Here is a 15939-nt window from a genome sequence, read left to right on the forward strand (position 1 = left end):
TTATGACCTTAATTTTAGCTTTTATTTTTATGCTTGGAAAGAAAAACTTCTAACCATTGTTTTTTCTGTTGATTGATGTGTGCTTTGCTGGAGCAGTATTCCTTCACAGTGAGTGCAACTCGATTGATTGTAGACCAAGTCAATACGATGTTTCAATATTCTATAGGCTTTTTAAGCTACTTCAGTTGGCAGTATATATGTCTGTTTCAGCTGTTAGATGATAGGTGTTTGAGATTAGGAATTATGTTGAATTTATCTTTAACCCTAGAATCCATCACAGCCCCTTGAATGACATAGATGTGTTGAAATTGGTATTACTTGAATCTACTCTGAGAAACAAGTTTATTGCTGCTGTTAGTGAGCAAGCACACATCTGACTACAAATTTCTTTTTTACTGTTTGCCTTACATATACATTTTCTCTGAGTTCTTTAGATAAAGTTAGCTCTAGGGAATCTGCTATAGTAGAGGGATAAATAATCCCAAGTAGAATAATCCTAAAATATTTATATTTGAGTACATACCTTTGAATGTATGACTGGTATTTGAATTAACTAAAATAATGTAAAGCAATACTCTGGACAGCTAGAGTGAGAAACTATCCAATGTCCTTCCTTGCATACATTCATCCCATGTTGAAAATAGATACACAGAATATTAATGTGAGCAATGTAGTCCTCTCTCTTATCTTCCCTTTTTGTTAATATACCACTAGCAATAATAAATAATAATATTATTCTGAATTTCTTATAGCACTTTAGAACTAAGCTTTCAGCTTTTTCATATTCTGTTATTTGATCCATGTGGTAATGCAATAAGGTAGGTGAGGCAAGGATTCCCATGATACGTGAGGAGGCTTAGAGAGAATAAATTCCTTATTCAGTTTCACATCACTAGGAAGAGGCAGTATTAAGATTTAGCCTCAAGTCTTTTGATTCCTAGTTCAGTGCTTTTGTATGATGCCAAACCACATGTATCTCAGGACTTTACATAGACTGCTCCTCAAATACATGAGGACAATATAGTTAAATGATTAAAGATAACATTATTAGGTTACTGTGTTTTCCATCATTAACCACTGGGTATAATTATTTCCTTTCCAATTACTAGATAATACATTTTACATTGGCTCCTTTCAACTAAATTCTTGACATTGTTAAAATCTCCATGCTGTATAATGAATTGATGTAATACCTACCATAACTTTGGGAAGCATAAATCCTGCCTAGCGAGCCCCTAGAAAGAGAAGGTCACATTTATTGGAAATCTATTTTCTAGTTATCAAAGGGTAATGCAGGCCTTTCCCACAGTTATTTCAGGCTTTGAGATTTAAATGTTGACCCCTGTATTTGTGAAAGCTTTTTGGTTATACAGTAGATTAAAAATAATCCATAGATGGGCTGGCGTTGTGGCATAGCAGGTAAAGCCTTTCCCTGCAATGCCAGCATCCCATATGGGCAATGGTTGGTGTCCTAGTGCTGCACTTCTGATCCAAATCCCTGTTAATGGCCTGGGAAAAGCAGCTGAAGATAGCCCAAGAATTTAGACCCCTGCAACCCATGTGGGAGACCTAAAAGAACTGGCTCTTGGCTTTGGCCTGGCCTAGCCTTAGCTGTTGCAGCCATCTGGGGAGTGAAGCAGAGGCTCTGTCTTTCTGTCTGTCCTTCTCTGTGTAATTTTGAATTTCAAATAAGTAAATGAATCTTTAAAAAAAAACTTTAAAAAGTCTTTAAAAATTTTGATATTTGGTTTGTACTAACTTAACTATTAATATCTGATAATATATAAATACTGTATTTAAAACTACAACAGTAAGTATCAAAATAAATTTCATTTAATTGATATAACCATTTAGAATAAATAGATCTACCTGATTGTAATTCATATTATATGCTATTTTCAAAATATTGTTTAACTTTTTGTATCAGTGATTTTTAGTAACAACTTTAAGATATAATTTATAGAGTATAATTCATCCATTGAAGTGTATAATTCAGTAATTTTTAGCATATTCAGAGTTGTGAAAATATCACCACAATCAGGTTTTTTTTTTTTTTAATTTATTTGAAAAGCAGTGTTACAGAGAGGCAGAGAGAGGTCTTCCATTCTCTGGTTCATTCCCCAGATGACCATAATGGCTGGAGCCAGGAGCCCCCTCCTGGTCGATCACGTGGGTGTAGGGGCCCAAGGGCCTGGGCCATCCTTCACTGCCTTCCCAGACCATAGCAGAGAGCTGGATTGGAAGTGGAACATCCAGGACTCCAACTGGCGTCAACAGAGATGCCAGCACTGCAGGTGGCAGCTTCTCCCCACTTTGCCACAGCACTGGCCCCCCACAATCAATTTTAAAGCATTTTTTATCATACCCAGAGGAAACCCCATATCCATTAGCCATAACTCCCTGTTTTCCCTCACCAGGCCCATGCAAACTTAAATCTATTTTTGATCCCTATGGATTTTCCTGTTCTGGAACTTTGATTTTAAATGGAATCATACAATATATTATCTTTGAGGATTAGTTTGTTTTCTAAGGTCTGCTAAGTTCATCTATGTTGCAACGTGTTTCAGTAAATTCTTTTTTATGGCTGAATAACATTCCATTTTATGGATATTCCAGTCTGCCCATGCATCAGTTGATAGGCACTTGGGTTGGGTTGTTTCCTCTCTTTGACAAGTATGACTAATGCTATTACAAAAATTCTTGTAAGTTTTTGTGTGGACAGATGTTTTCATTTCTCTTGGAGATATACCCAGGAGTGAAATTGCTGGGCCATGTGATAACTCTTATGTTTAGTATTTATATCTTCTTTTGAAGAAATGCCTATTCCTCTATTTTTTCTTTATTGGCTTGTGCTATTGGTGACAAATTTAAGACACCATTGCCTAACTATGGTCATGAGAATTTATTCCTATACTTTCTTCTCTTTTTTTCTTATTTAATTTTTATTTATTTGACAGAGTTAGAGACAGAGAGGTCTTCCTTCCATTGGTTCACCCCCCAAATGGTCACCACGGCCGGAACTTTTCCAATCCGAAGCCAGGAACCAGGTGCTTCTTCCTGGTCTCCCATGCAGATGCAGGTGCCCAAGCACTTGAGCCATCTTCCACTGCCTTCCCAGGCCACAGCAGAGAGCTGGAGTGGAAGAGCAACCGGGACTAGAACCCGGAACCCATATGGGATGCCGGCACTGCAGGCAGAGGATTAACCAAGTGAGCCATGGCGCTGGCCCCTATACTTCTTACTAAAAGTTCTAGTTTTGGCTCCTAAAATTTTGTCTTTGATACATCTTGATTTAATTTTTGTATATAGTATGAAATAGGGGGTTCAAATTAATTCCTTTGCATGTGGATATCAGTTTTTACAGCAGCATTTGTTAAGACTATTCTTTGTTTCCATTAAATTTTTGGCACTGTTTTCAAAAAGCAATTGATCTTTACGATGATGGCTTGCAGTGATACTTTTAATACTAACATAATAATTCATTTTCTAAAAGGTTACTATTCGAGCTTCATTTGGACATCTTCCGTCAAGAGAACCAAGTACATCTTCTAGTCCTCAAAGTGCTTCTGTTGAGGTTTCACCTCCACAGTCTAAAAATACAAGTGCTAAAAGTCTTTCAAATGCTAATTCAAGTAAATCTAAGACAAGTAAGCCTGGTGCAGCTTCCCCCACTGCAAGTAAGCCTAGTACAAGTAAGGCAGGAGTAGGTACAGCTAAAGACAGAATGAAATCCATTTACAAGCGTAAGACTCGCCGCAACAGAAAAAATGCAATCAGCATAGCTTTGAAGAACTTAAGGTAATATCTTCTATTCCTGATATACATTATTAATTTAATCTTGAGCATTTGGTTTAATACAATTTACCATGTCCCAAAGCTATCTTGCCTACTTAACATAGTGTAATTACTTATCTGGCATAAAGGCCAAGCAAATGATAAAAAGGAAGCTTTTTATACAACTACTGAACATGACTTAGACTACTGTTTATTCTGTAATTTCCATGTTTTACACTAATCTTACATTCAATCCTGTGATAACAGAGTTGGTTAATTTGATCCTTTCTATTCCAGGGAAACATTAACTGGTATTAGATTTTTTTTACACTTATTCTAGCTTGTTTCAAAGTGAATTTGCAAATTATAGGTCTTTATTTAAAGGTATTAATTTAAACATCTTGGCTTCAATGAATAAGTTAGTATGACTTTCTCTTATTTTATAACGTATTTTTATCATTTTTCTGTCTCCATAAGGTATCATCAGGGGATACACAAGTGCATTGAGTGTCGTTCCCAAATAAAAGACTTTGCAAGCCACTTTTGTATATATAGCCACTGTAATTTTTGCAAGTACAACACTAACTGCCAAAAAGCCTTTATAAATCATATGACGAGGTAAGTTAAACATGTAAACTGCCAATCACTTGTCATTCAGAAAATGAATTTTTTGAAAACAGTTATGCTATTAGAAGCAAATGTGTCTCATGGAGCTGGAAGTGTCTAGCAAGAAGATTCTAGGATGTTCCTTGTATTGTTTTCCAGCATAGTTAATTCATTAAATTGCTTGGGCAAAAATTATAATCACAGTTAGATAATGAAATGAGGATGGATTTGTTAGAGAAATTTCTCTATGGGACTTTTTTTCTTTTGAGTCTTTCAAAGTGGTTATTTTCAAATAAATTTTTAAATGTTTTCAATATATTAAATACATATGTCCACATGAGTGTTAACCTCTACAAAGCAGTCACTTGGAGAGGCTTTAAATTTTTCAATGATGCTAAAAGTGTTCTCATTTTTCTTTTCCCTCTTCCCTTTCCTTCACCTCTCTTCTATTCTCTCCCACTCCCCCTCTGCCTATCTATCGATTCATCTTTTCAGCCATGTGTCTTTGCATTCACAAAATGAAATGTGAAATGAGAGACTGTAGGAATATTCTAGTCATGATACTGTTGGAATTCCATTTTATACTTCCATCTAACTTCTATTATTTGAACACCTGTGTACTTCATACCAGCAAAAGACTTCAGTGCCCACACTACTTTGATTTGGACCTCATTAGTAGTGTCTTATTATTCCTTCCAGATGGATTTTCAAGAAAATAATCCAAAAGTGCTCAGATATAAATATGATAAATGAAACTCTCAATTTATTTTTGGTTAGAAATGAGGTATAACAAGTAAAAGGGGCCGGCGCTGTGGCACAGTGGGTTAACGCCCTGGCCTGAATCGCCGGCATCCCACATGGGTGCCAATTCTAGTCCTGGCTGCTCCACCTTGATCCAGCTCGAGGGCCCCTGTTCCCACATGGGAGACCTGGAAGAAGCTCCTGGCTTCGGATCGGCACAGTCCAGCTATTGTGGCCAATTGGGGAGTGAACCAACAGATGGAATACCTCACTCTCTCTCTGCCTCTCCTTCTCTCTGTGTAACTCTGACTTTCAAATAAATAAAAATCTTTAAAAAAAGGAAGGCAGTCTTCTTGAAGATCATAAGATCTGTTACTTTCTGGTCCTAGTCAACTATCACTTTGAAGGATTTGCCCACATTTTAAACATTGTTTAATTATTTTTTATTTGGAAGGCATAAAGAGTCCAGCACAGTGGGTTAAACCTCAGTCTGTGACACTGGCATCCCAAATGAGTGCCAATTCAAGTCCTGGATGCTACCCTTCTGATCTAGCTCCCTGCTAATGTGCCTAGGAAAGCAGCAGAAGGTGGCCCAAGTGCATGAGCCCCTGCCACTGATGGTGGAAAACCTGGATGGAGTTCCTGACTCCTCACTTCAGCCTGGCCCTGCCCATCCCCAGCTTTTGGAGCCATTTAGGGGGAGTGAACCACTGTATGGAAAACAAAAACAAGATTCATTTTCTCTCTCTCTCTTTCTCTCTCTCTCTCTCTCTCTCTCTCTTTTTCTTTCTCTCTGCCTTTCAAATAAATCTTTCTTAAATCTAGATATGTTATTAAAGAAAAAAGAGACAATGGTCTCCCCTCTGCTGGTTTGCTTCCAAATGCCCGCAAAAGCCAGAGCTAGACCAGGCTGAAGACAGACACCAGTAACTCAATCTGGATCTTCCATATGGATGGCAGGGACCCACTTCTTGAGCCATCACCTGCTCCCTCCCAGGTGTGCATCAGAAGGAAGCTGGAATTAAGAGTCGAGCCAGAACTTGAACCTAGGCATTCCAATATGGGATATAGGTGTCACAAACCACATCTTAACCACCATGCTAAACACCTGCCGTTTCTCACATTTTTTGATGGCTTCAGCACCTAGCTCATAAAGACTTTTTCCCCCTTGATGATCAACCTAACCTCGTAATACTTCAACTTCTTTAATACTAGCACTTCACATCTACCTCTAATTTGTTGTAGCCCTTTTCTTACCACCATCCCCTTTTACTTTACAATATACAACATTTACCTTGAATTTTCTTACCCTATGACTTTCAGGGTCTTGACACCCCCCCCCCTTTCCAGCCCGGCAGCACCAATCCAATTTTATAGTGCACTTCACCCTCAAGGTTATCTGAGAATGCTACTTTGCATTTGTCTTAGGATCCTTTATATCCTAAGTCATTTTTTTTGTAAGATTTATTTTACTTTAAAGAAGAGTTACCTAGAGAGGGAGAGACAAAGAGAGGTCTTCCATCTGCTGGTTCACTCCCCAAATGGCCACAATGGCCAGAGCTGGGCCAGACCAAAGCTAGAAGCCAGGAGCTGCTTCTGGACCTCCTATGTGGATGCAGGGGTCCAAGCACTTGAGCCATCTTCCACTGCTTTCCCAGAACATTAGCAGGGAGCTGGATCTAAAGTGGAACAGACAGGAATTGAACCAGCCCCCATATGGAATGCTTGCATTGCAGGTGGTGGCTTTACCTACCACACCACAACGCCAGCCCCTGTTTTTTATTTTTACACCTTTCTGTGACTTCTTTTGTGTGTCTGACAATTTTAATCACTCACTCATTTTTTTAAACTCTTCTGTGAAGCTATCACCACCATTTTTCTTCCTTCAACTCTTCTTGCCCCTTTATAAATCTCTTTCTTGGTACCTTAGCTACTCTCAGAATTTTACCTTTTAACTATAAATCCTCCAGTTCCAGTGCTGAATTTCCTAAGATCCAATTCATCATTTCTAACTTTTTGATATTTTCACCTTTGACTCCGTGACATCTGTAAAGAAAAAAATTTAGTCAAACATTGTCTGGGATTCAAATCACTTTCACCCCAATATCCTTTAAGCTCAGGCTGTCTCAGGGTACTATTTGCATGAACATGGGATACCAGCTGGAAATAATTCAGTCCCAAGTTTGTGAAGCCCATGGAGTTCTCTTGATCTGCCACATACATCATGGCTTCCTGAGAGCCTACTTTCTGCAGTTTTCCATTCTGCCTCCCCACTACTACAGTGATTCTGCACCCATACTGTGGTTGCTCCAAACCAGGGCCCAGCCATCCTTTCCCTCAATGTACTGCTTTACTCTGTGCCAAACACATGACTATCCTAATGGGACTTAAATTCTGTCCTTAATTTATAAGGAATTAAATTTGAAAATATTGTTTTGTTGTAAACACACATGTCTTTCTGTCCTCTCCTGTCCCATTTTCTGTAGGTTCCCCAAACGTCTTATAAGATGACCTTCAGCCTCATTCTACCCTCAAACATTCCCCAGTTAGCTCCAGGCTCCCTTCACATACTAAAGTCTAATAGCCAGTGAGCCCCAACCCTGTGCTGTCATCACATACATTGAGTTTCTACTCATCATTAGCATCAGATAGAACTGAAATCATCCACTTCTACTCTAAAGGTCTTGTAGTTCTCTTTGCTTTTCTCCTAATTCAGTGGTGCCTTATTTGTCTCATTGCCTCAGGCACCTGCCCCTGAATAATGCACACTACCCGTTGTGTACTTTTTGTCACAGGCTTGAGCTGTATATGCACCAAAGACTTATTTTCTCAGAGATTGAGAGTACCTTTATTCCCAACCTATGCTAATTCTGTTACCAGAAGATAGACCCCCAAAATTCATTAATCTTCCCAAAAGTATAGTTTCTCCATAGTCACTATCTAAGGTAGCTTTTCCAGGGCAGGCATTTGACACAGCAATTAAGTGACTGCTTGGGATGCCCACATTCCCATAAACAAGGTTAGACTCAAGTTGCACCTCTTCTGATTCCAGTTTCCTGCTAAGGTACACCCTGGGAGGCAGCAAGTGATAGCTCAGGTAGTTGGGTCTCTGCCACCCATGTGGGAGATCCAGATTGAATTCTAAGCTCCTACCTTAGCCTGGCCAGCCCTGGCTGTTTGGGGAGTGAACCAGTGGATGCAAGATGACTCTTTTAGGCTCTTTTACTCTCCTCTCTTTTCTCCTCTCCTCTCTGTTCTCCTCTCCTCTCCCCTTTCAAATAATTTAAAGCAGTTATAAATAAAAATATCAGTTTAAGGCCAGCGCCGTGGCTCAACAGGCTAATCCTCCGCCTTGTGGCGCCGGCACACCGGGTTCTAGTCCCGGTTGGGGCGCCAGATTCTATCCCGGTTGCCCCTCCTCCAGGCCAGCTCTCTGCTGTGGCCAGGGAGTGCAGAGGAGGATGGCCCAAGTCCTTGGGCCCTGCACCCCATGGGAGACCAGGAGAAGCACCTGGCTCCTGCCATCGGATCAGCGCGGGGCGCTGGCTGCAGCATGCCAGCCGCGGCGGCCATTGGAGGGTGAACCAACGGCAAAGGAAGACCTTTCTCTCTCTGTCTCTCTCTCTCACTGTCCACTCTGCCTGTCAAAAAAAAGTATCAGTTTAAAAAAAATGGAATTTTTAAAAATAAAGTGGCTTTTCCTTCTTGCTGATTCCCCAGAATATGCCACTCCTTCCCTCTCAGTTAACCTTCCAAAAGTTTCTGATAACTATGGTCACTTATAGAGATCATTCCTTTGTTGGAGTTCTGTAACATCCAGCTATTCTACTTCACATGTGCCTGCACTGTCTCCTTGGAAGAGTAGCTCCTTTTTTTCACCATGGCACCTATTCTGAGGCTATTGTCTTGGAATTATAGCTAGCCAGAATCTTTTTTTTCTTGTGCATGCTGATGATGGTTATCTTGTATCTGAGGTTAACCATGTTTTGGCTAGATTGGGTCTATCTGTAAGATAGGGTGAGTGAATATTTCTCAAACTGTAGCTTGTATAATAATGAGATGGAAAATTGGTTAAAATTGATTTCTGGGCTCCACTGCTACAGGTTTAATCAGGAAGTTTCCAGTGAGACCTGAGACTTTGTATTTCTAACAAGCTCCAAGTGATGCTGATGCCACTGGCACATGGACCACACTTTTAGTAACACTTGCTAGTTTAATCTTGGCTAATCCTGTCTGGTTTTCTAACATAGGAAAGCTTTCCTTGTTAATTTAAAATTTGATATTAAAGCTATTACCATTGCCTGCAGAGTTCTCCCAAGCATAGGAGAAGCATTGTTCTAACTCATGAACTCTGCCTCCTTAAATTTGCTTTCTTTTTCAAAATAAATCTTTAAAAAAAAAAAGAGTTAGGAGAGGCAGAGAGAGAGAGATTGAGGTCTCCCATCCTTTGGTTCACTCCCCAATTGGCCACAACAGCCGGAGCTGTGCCGATCCGAAGCCAGGAGCCCCCACGAGCTTCTTCTTGGTCTCCCATGCAGATGCAAGTCCAAAGGACTTGGGCCATCTTCCACTGCTTTCCCAGGCCACAACAGAGAAGCTGGATCGGAAGTGGAGCACTCAGGTCTTGAACCGGAGCCCATATGGGGTGGCGGCTTTACCCACTACGCCACAGAGCTGGCCCCTAAATTTGCTTTCTTTAAAAGTTTTCCTGGCTGGCACTGCAGCTCAGTAGGCTAATCCTCCGCCTGCGGCACCGGCACACCAGGTTCTAGTTCCTGGTGGGATGCCGGATTCTGTCCTGGTTGCTCCTCTTCCAGTCCAGCTCTCTGCTGTGGCCCTGGAGTGCAGTGGAGGATGGCCCAAGTGCTTGGGCCCTGCACCCGCATGGGAGACCAGGAGAAGCACCTGGCTCCTGGCTTCGGGTCAGCACGGTGCATCAGTCACAGCGGCCATTGTGGGGTGAACCAACGGCAAAGGAAGACCTTTCTCTCTGTCTCTCTCACTGATAACTCTGCCTGTCAAAAAGTTTTCCTAGTAACTGAAAAGGGCTCTTTAAACATTTGATTTTACTGATGTTTAGCAATACCATTTAGCTCAAATAGCATTTACATCTAGAATCATTCAGATTATCTCCCTTTCCAAGCATGTTAAGATTAGAAAGTAACAAATGAGTCCCATTCATAGATTCCTATTTCAAAATACATTATTAGCAAATGGCTTTTAAATTGTTTTTACTCTTAGTAACTGGAAAAGTTTCATTTGATTATCTACATTTTTAACTCTTTTGAGTGTTCTTTTTTTTATAGTGGTTGAGGTACTGATCATCTAAGAATATTCTCAGGGAAATAAGTCATTAGAAAATACACTACAGGCAAAATGGAATGTAAGATAAAAATTTTGAATTAAACCAAGATGGCTGTTTTGGTCCGTTTGGGCTGCTATAGCAAAATAGACTGGTAAGCTTATAAACAACAGAAATTTATTTCTCACATTCTGGAAGCTGAGAAAGTGCACAATTATGGTGATAGCTGTTTTGGGTGACTGGTGAGGGTTCCTTCCTCATAAGCACTGCTTTATCACTGCATCCTCACATAGTGGAAGGGGCAGGCTATCTCTCTGGGGACTCCTTTGTAAGGACCCTAAGCACTATTGAGCCAATCACTTCCCAAAGTCCACCACCTCCTAATACTATCACTTTGGGAGTTTGGATCTTAACATTAATGGGAGGGGATCACAAACATTCAGAGACCATAGCAATAACCAACAGAATTATATTATTAAGGTCATGATCAGTAAAACCTAGAAGTTAAGAATATTCAAACCATGTTCATAAAATTAATGACTTATTAGACAAAAATAATAAAATATTGTTTTGTATCTCCAGGAGTCATGCCAGCTATCCAAGTAAACAGTTACATATTCTTAAACATTCTAGAGCTCCCAGGTAACTAATTGATCTTTTTTCATTTTCTCTGTTGAAAATTGTAATACTTTTTAAAATTCAATGTTGGGGTGCTTAAAGATACTTTTTTAAACTCATTGTCAAGCTCAATTGTGTGCATGATTTTTAAATTAACTATTGATTTTAAATATCTGAGGTGCTGTTTTCTCAACTTGGGTTAGTCTCAAATTTAAATGGAAAACTGGTTGATTTCTGTGTGTGGAACTTAACCATATTTGTAATTCTATGGAATAATATTTCTATTACAAAAAGTATATAAAATTTCATTACTGTTAAAATGAAATGTTCAGTCTTTAGCAATTTATTGTACACCCATCACATATAACACAATATAGCAGGTCCTGTACAGATGACAATGATGAAGAAGGCTTGGTACCAACATACAAGAAATGTACAATTAATTGGAGAGAGATGTGGTATGAACACAAATAACTACACTAATACAAGGAGGTTTGTAATGAGTACAATGAGTTTATGACTTGAAGGGAGAGAAGGGTTTCTGCTTATGAGAAGAGGCATAGCATTCCAATTTGAAGAAATAGCATGAATAAAATAATAGAAAGGAAAAGGCACAAAGTATATGCATTCTTGTGAGTAGTACAATTTGGATGAAACATGAAGTTCGAATAACAAAGTATATGAGATTAGTCTGGGGGAATCATTTTAAGCTTAGATCTAGATTGTGGAATATCTTAAACAATGCCAGGAAGTTTAGACTTAATTTTAACTTGGAGGACATTGGGGAAACCATTGATGATTTGAATAAAATCAAGGGTATAGAAGGAAAACTAATTAGAGAAGTATACAAGGTAAATTGTAGCACATGAACCACATAGACTGGTTAAGGCTATTATGGTAGGATGGATTTAATAATAACCTGGGTTAGGGTGTTGAGGTGATATTACATCACATTGAAGAACATGGGCTCTGGGAAAATAATTATTGAACCTGCGTGTGGATTTCCATAAAAGATAAGAACATCTTTCTGAATATCTTCTCTTTTTTTCCCATAGGGGCATTACTCTAGTGTGCCTTAAATGTGATTTCCTAACTAATTCTTCCAGCTTAGATCGAATGGCTAAACACTTAAGTCAACGTAAAACTCATACTTGCCAAGTTATAATAGAGAATGGTACGTATATATAAGTGTAACTTTGAACTTCTGATATTTATTTCAATATTTTCATGGGCCCTTATGTATTAAATCAAATCTGGGTCTTCACATATACTACTTTAAGTGTAAAACTCTTCTTCTGATTTCAGTTACAGAAAGTACCTCAACTTCTGAACCCACTTCTCAGTAAGTTTAATTTTCATTCAATGCATTTTTAATATATCATTAATAGAAATGAGAAATATTAAAGTATTTTATTTTGTTTTTATTTTTAAAGCCGCTTGTTGAAATAGATTCCCGCTCTGTGGCGCTCGTGCAACCTGGTGTGCAAGACAAGTTGGAATGTCCTAAGTTCAAAGTTCTGAAGTATTTTCTTACACAAAGGCAGTTTTCTAAGTTCAAAGTGCTAAAATGTATTCTCACCTGAAGGCAATTAAACAACTGAGTTCATAACACTAGCTCTCGTGGCTCTTTTCAGCTTTCGGATGGCTCTAGATTGATACTCCACCTTATCTCTGTCAAGTTAACATACTTAACGTGTTTTTCTTCCTCCAGTTGGCTCTCTCCAAAACTAACTTTTGTTGCTGTAGTCTTTCCTTGCTTGCTTAAAATAATTTGTTTTTCTCTACTGTATTTGCCTTCAGAATATTACATTACAAACAATACCAACTGTTCATCATTTATTGTCTGCTTTCTTATAAGTCTTACATTTTAAGTCAGATAGCTGTTTTTCCCTCTTTGTCTGTCATTGTTCTATTTTTCATATTTTTCAGATGCAGAAGCAACACAGAAATTTCAAAAAATGTCCAGGGTACTCCTGGACAGTGTCCCCCTTCAATGGACACACCTGATGCCTGTTCTCTCTTTCCACGGAATGTGAATTATTTGACTGTGAGACCTCTAGTTCGTGGCCTTAAAGTCCGCAAGGAGAGTCCCTTGCTACCTGACTGGCCTCCCATAAGGCTGATGCTGATTTGGCCAGAGATGACCTCAGAGCCCACCAAATTGAGCACAACTTCCCACTGAGGGTTTTGACACTTGATCTTTAGCATGAGAGTTGATTCTAACCAAGACAAGGCTATGAAATCAGTCTTTCAACATCCAAGTTAAAGTTCAGTCATTTTGGCTGCTGCCCTTTAATAATCTAGCATGCATGCAGTCTAAGGAATATAAAAATTTTGGTCCTGTATGGAAGCAAGATTGCTTTCTTGTTCTCAGAAAAACAAAGTTTATAAATTTACTTTGCCAACATAACAGTTATTATCGCATTTAAAGTTTTATTCAGTATTAATGCTAGGAATTTTCAGCAGCACTAATATTCAGATTTGTAATTTTTGAAACTTTAATTTTGGTAGCTTTGTTTTGTGTCATTCATCAAATTTATTGATGTTTATTTTGTTATGTCTCCTTTGTACTTTCCTTTTTATGCCTTTTGTTTGTTTTGTTTCTGTTAAGAACTCCAAGACATTTCATAAAATTCTCTGCAAATTTCATGTAGTTAACTACATGTAGCCTCTTAATTTGATACCTGTTCAGACCATTTGATATTATAACATGCTCTATCTTGGGACTATCATTTCTATTTTAGGGATTATGAATTCAAAAGACAAAGAATTGGTAAAATCTCTTATTTCAGACTTTAAAACAAGTTTTAAAGTTACAAATATCTAATACATAATATCTTAGCCATTAATGTAATTCTTTTGGATAAAGATAATATATTCAAAAGTATTGGGACCAAAAAATGCACTTGTTTCTTGCCTATATATATATATATATATATATATATATGTATGTATGTATGTATATTTTTAATTTGGTATTTATTTTGGCTACATTGACTATAGATTTGCTGAAGAGTTTTGATGTTACTTATTTTTTTAATAAAATTTCCATTGTTAAAATGTCTTGAATTATTTTCTAATAGTTTTATGTAAAAGGTGTCAATTGCATGACATAACTAGAAACATCACTTTGCTTCTTATATGGAAGCCTGGTTGCTTGGTCTGCAGACTGAAAGCTTTTAACTTCTTTATCATGCACTTCTCCCTCCAGCTTTTAATGCTCACCATTTATACTTTACTAGTTTTTTTTAATTTTAAAGGCTACTAAAAGTACCCTTTGTGATCTTAATAACCACAAAGGTAGGCAGGTGCTAAAGTCATTTAACTCAATCAGGAGTGGTTTTTATACTCTAAAATTAGAGCTTCATAAATTTAAAACATACAGAAAGCCATTTTCAACGGCCACTTGTTTGGGTATACTCTTTGAAATTCATCATCAGAATCTCTAGAAGTGACTTTTGTAGTAATGAACCTGCTGACAACTAGTCTTTATTCCTTACGTGTCTTCAGGATGTTCTGTCAATTACCATCTTTCTGCTCAATTTTTTTTTTACTGTGGTAAAATACATCTAACATAAATTTTGTCATTTTAACCATTTTCAAGGATGTATTTCAGGCTGGCGCCACGGCTCAATAGGCTAATCCTCCGCCTGCGGCGCCAGCACCCCGGGTTCTAGTCCCGGTCGGGGCGCCGGATTCTGTCCCGGTTGCCCCTCTTCCAGGCCAGCTCTCTGCTATGGCCCAAGAGTGCAGTGGAGGATGGCCCAAGTCCTTGGGCCCTGCACCTGGCTCCTGGCTTCGAATCGGCATGGTGCGCCGGCCGCAACACAGTAGCCATTGGAGGGTGAACCAACGGCAAAAGGAAGACCTTTCTCTCTGTCTCTCTCTCTCTCACTATCCACTCTGCCTGTCAAAAAAAATGCATTTCAGCAGTGTTAATAGCACTGTTTTTTTTTAAAGATTTATTTATTTGAAAGAGTTAGAGGTAGAAGCAGAGAAAGAGGTCTTCCCTCCAGTAGTTCACTCCCCAGATGGCCACAACGGCCAGAGCTGTACCTATCCGAGGCCAGGAGCTAGGAGCTTCTTCCAGGTCTCCCACATGGGTGCAGGGCCCAAGGACTTGGGCCATCCTCCACTGCTATCCCAGGCCTTAGAGAGCTGGATTGGCAGAAGAGCAGCCAGGACTAGAACCGGTGCCCATATGGGATGCTGGCACTTCAGGCCAGGGCTTTAACCTGCTGTGCCACAGTGTCAGCCCAATAGCACTGACTTTTTCAAGAAGTTTTAAACTTTCACCCAGGAATAATTTCTTAATATTTTTATCATAGTTTTTCTTTTTAACTGAATACTTTAACTCTGTTCAAAAATATGAAAAACCACATTTTTGCTATGGCAAAAAAAAATTACAGGTAAAGGTGCAGTATTGTAGTTTTCCGTGGAATTTTACTGTAGTAAATTGTAGCAACAGGTTATTTTTCTTAAAGTTTTGTGTCCTATAACATTTTTTATATAAAACATTTCAAGTAGTTAATACTAAGCTTGCCTTTTTATAGGCAATTGAGGGGATTTTTTTTAAAACTAATTTTTCCCTGCTAGGATATACTTGGTTTTATTTTTTGGTTTAATTTTTTTTAATTTTTATTTATTTTCATTTTATTTCAAAGGAGGAGAGAAAAATCTTCATCCACTGGTTCATTCATCAGATGCCCACAACTGTCTGGTTTGGGCCAGCCAGGTGGAATCCAGGAGCCCAAAATGCAATCCAGGTCTCCCACTGGGTGGCAGGAACTCAAGTACTTGAGCCATTACCTGCTGCTTCTCAGGATGTATGTCAGCAAGGAGCTATCGGACTGGAAGCAGAGTCACCAGGACAGGAACCAGGCACCCTTGGTGTAGGA

The 15939-nt window shown here is 38.8% G+C and overlaps 1 protein-coding gene across 1 annotated transcript in view; it reads left to right on the forward strand.

Annotated features, from left to right (window-relative positions):
* Window positions 1-13863, forward strand: part of ZNF280C (zinc finger protein 280C) — a 37862-nt gene extending 23999 nt beyond the window's left edge. Inside the window, exons 15-20 of the mRNA XM_062184103.1 lie at window positions 3494-3798; window positions 4252-4392; window positions 11006-11065; window positions 12097-12215; window positions 12347-12383; window positions 12475-13863. Coding sequence (XP_062040087.1) covers window positions 3494-3798; window positions 4252-4392; window positions 11006-11065; window positions 12097-12215; window positions 12347-12383; window positions 12475-12490 — 678 coding nt within the window. The 3' untranslated portion in view covers window positions 12491-13863. The remainder of the gene's footprint in view (window positions 1-3493; window positions 3799-4251; window positions 4393-11005; window positions 11066-12096; window positions 12216-12346; window positions 12384-12474) is intronic.
* The last annotated feature ends 2076 nt before the right edge of the window (window positions 13864-15939 follow it).

Source organism: Lepus europaeus, chromosome X, assembly GCF_033115175.1.
Source record: "Lepus europaeus isolate LE1 chromosome X, mLepTim1.pri, whole genome shotgun sequence".
NCBI classification, from domain to species: domain Eukaryota; kingdom Metazoa; phylum Chordata; class Mammalia; order Lagomorpha; family Leporidae; genus Lepus; species Lepus europaeus.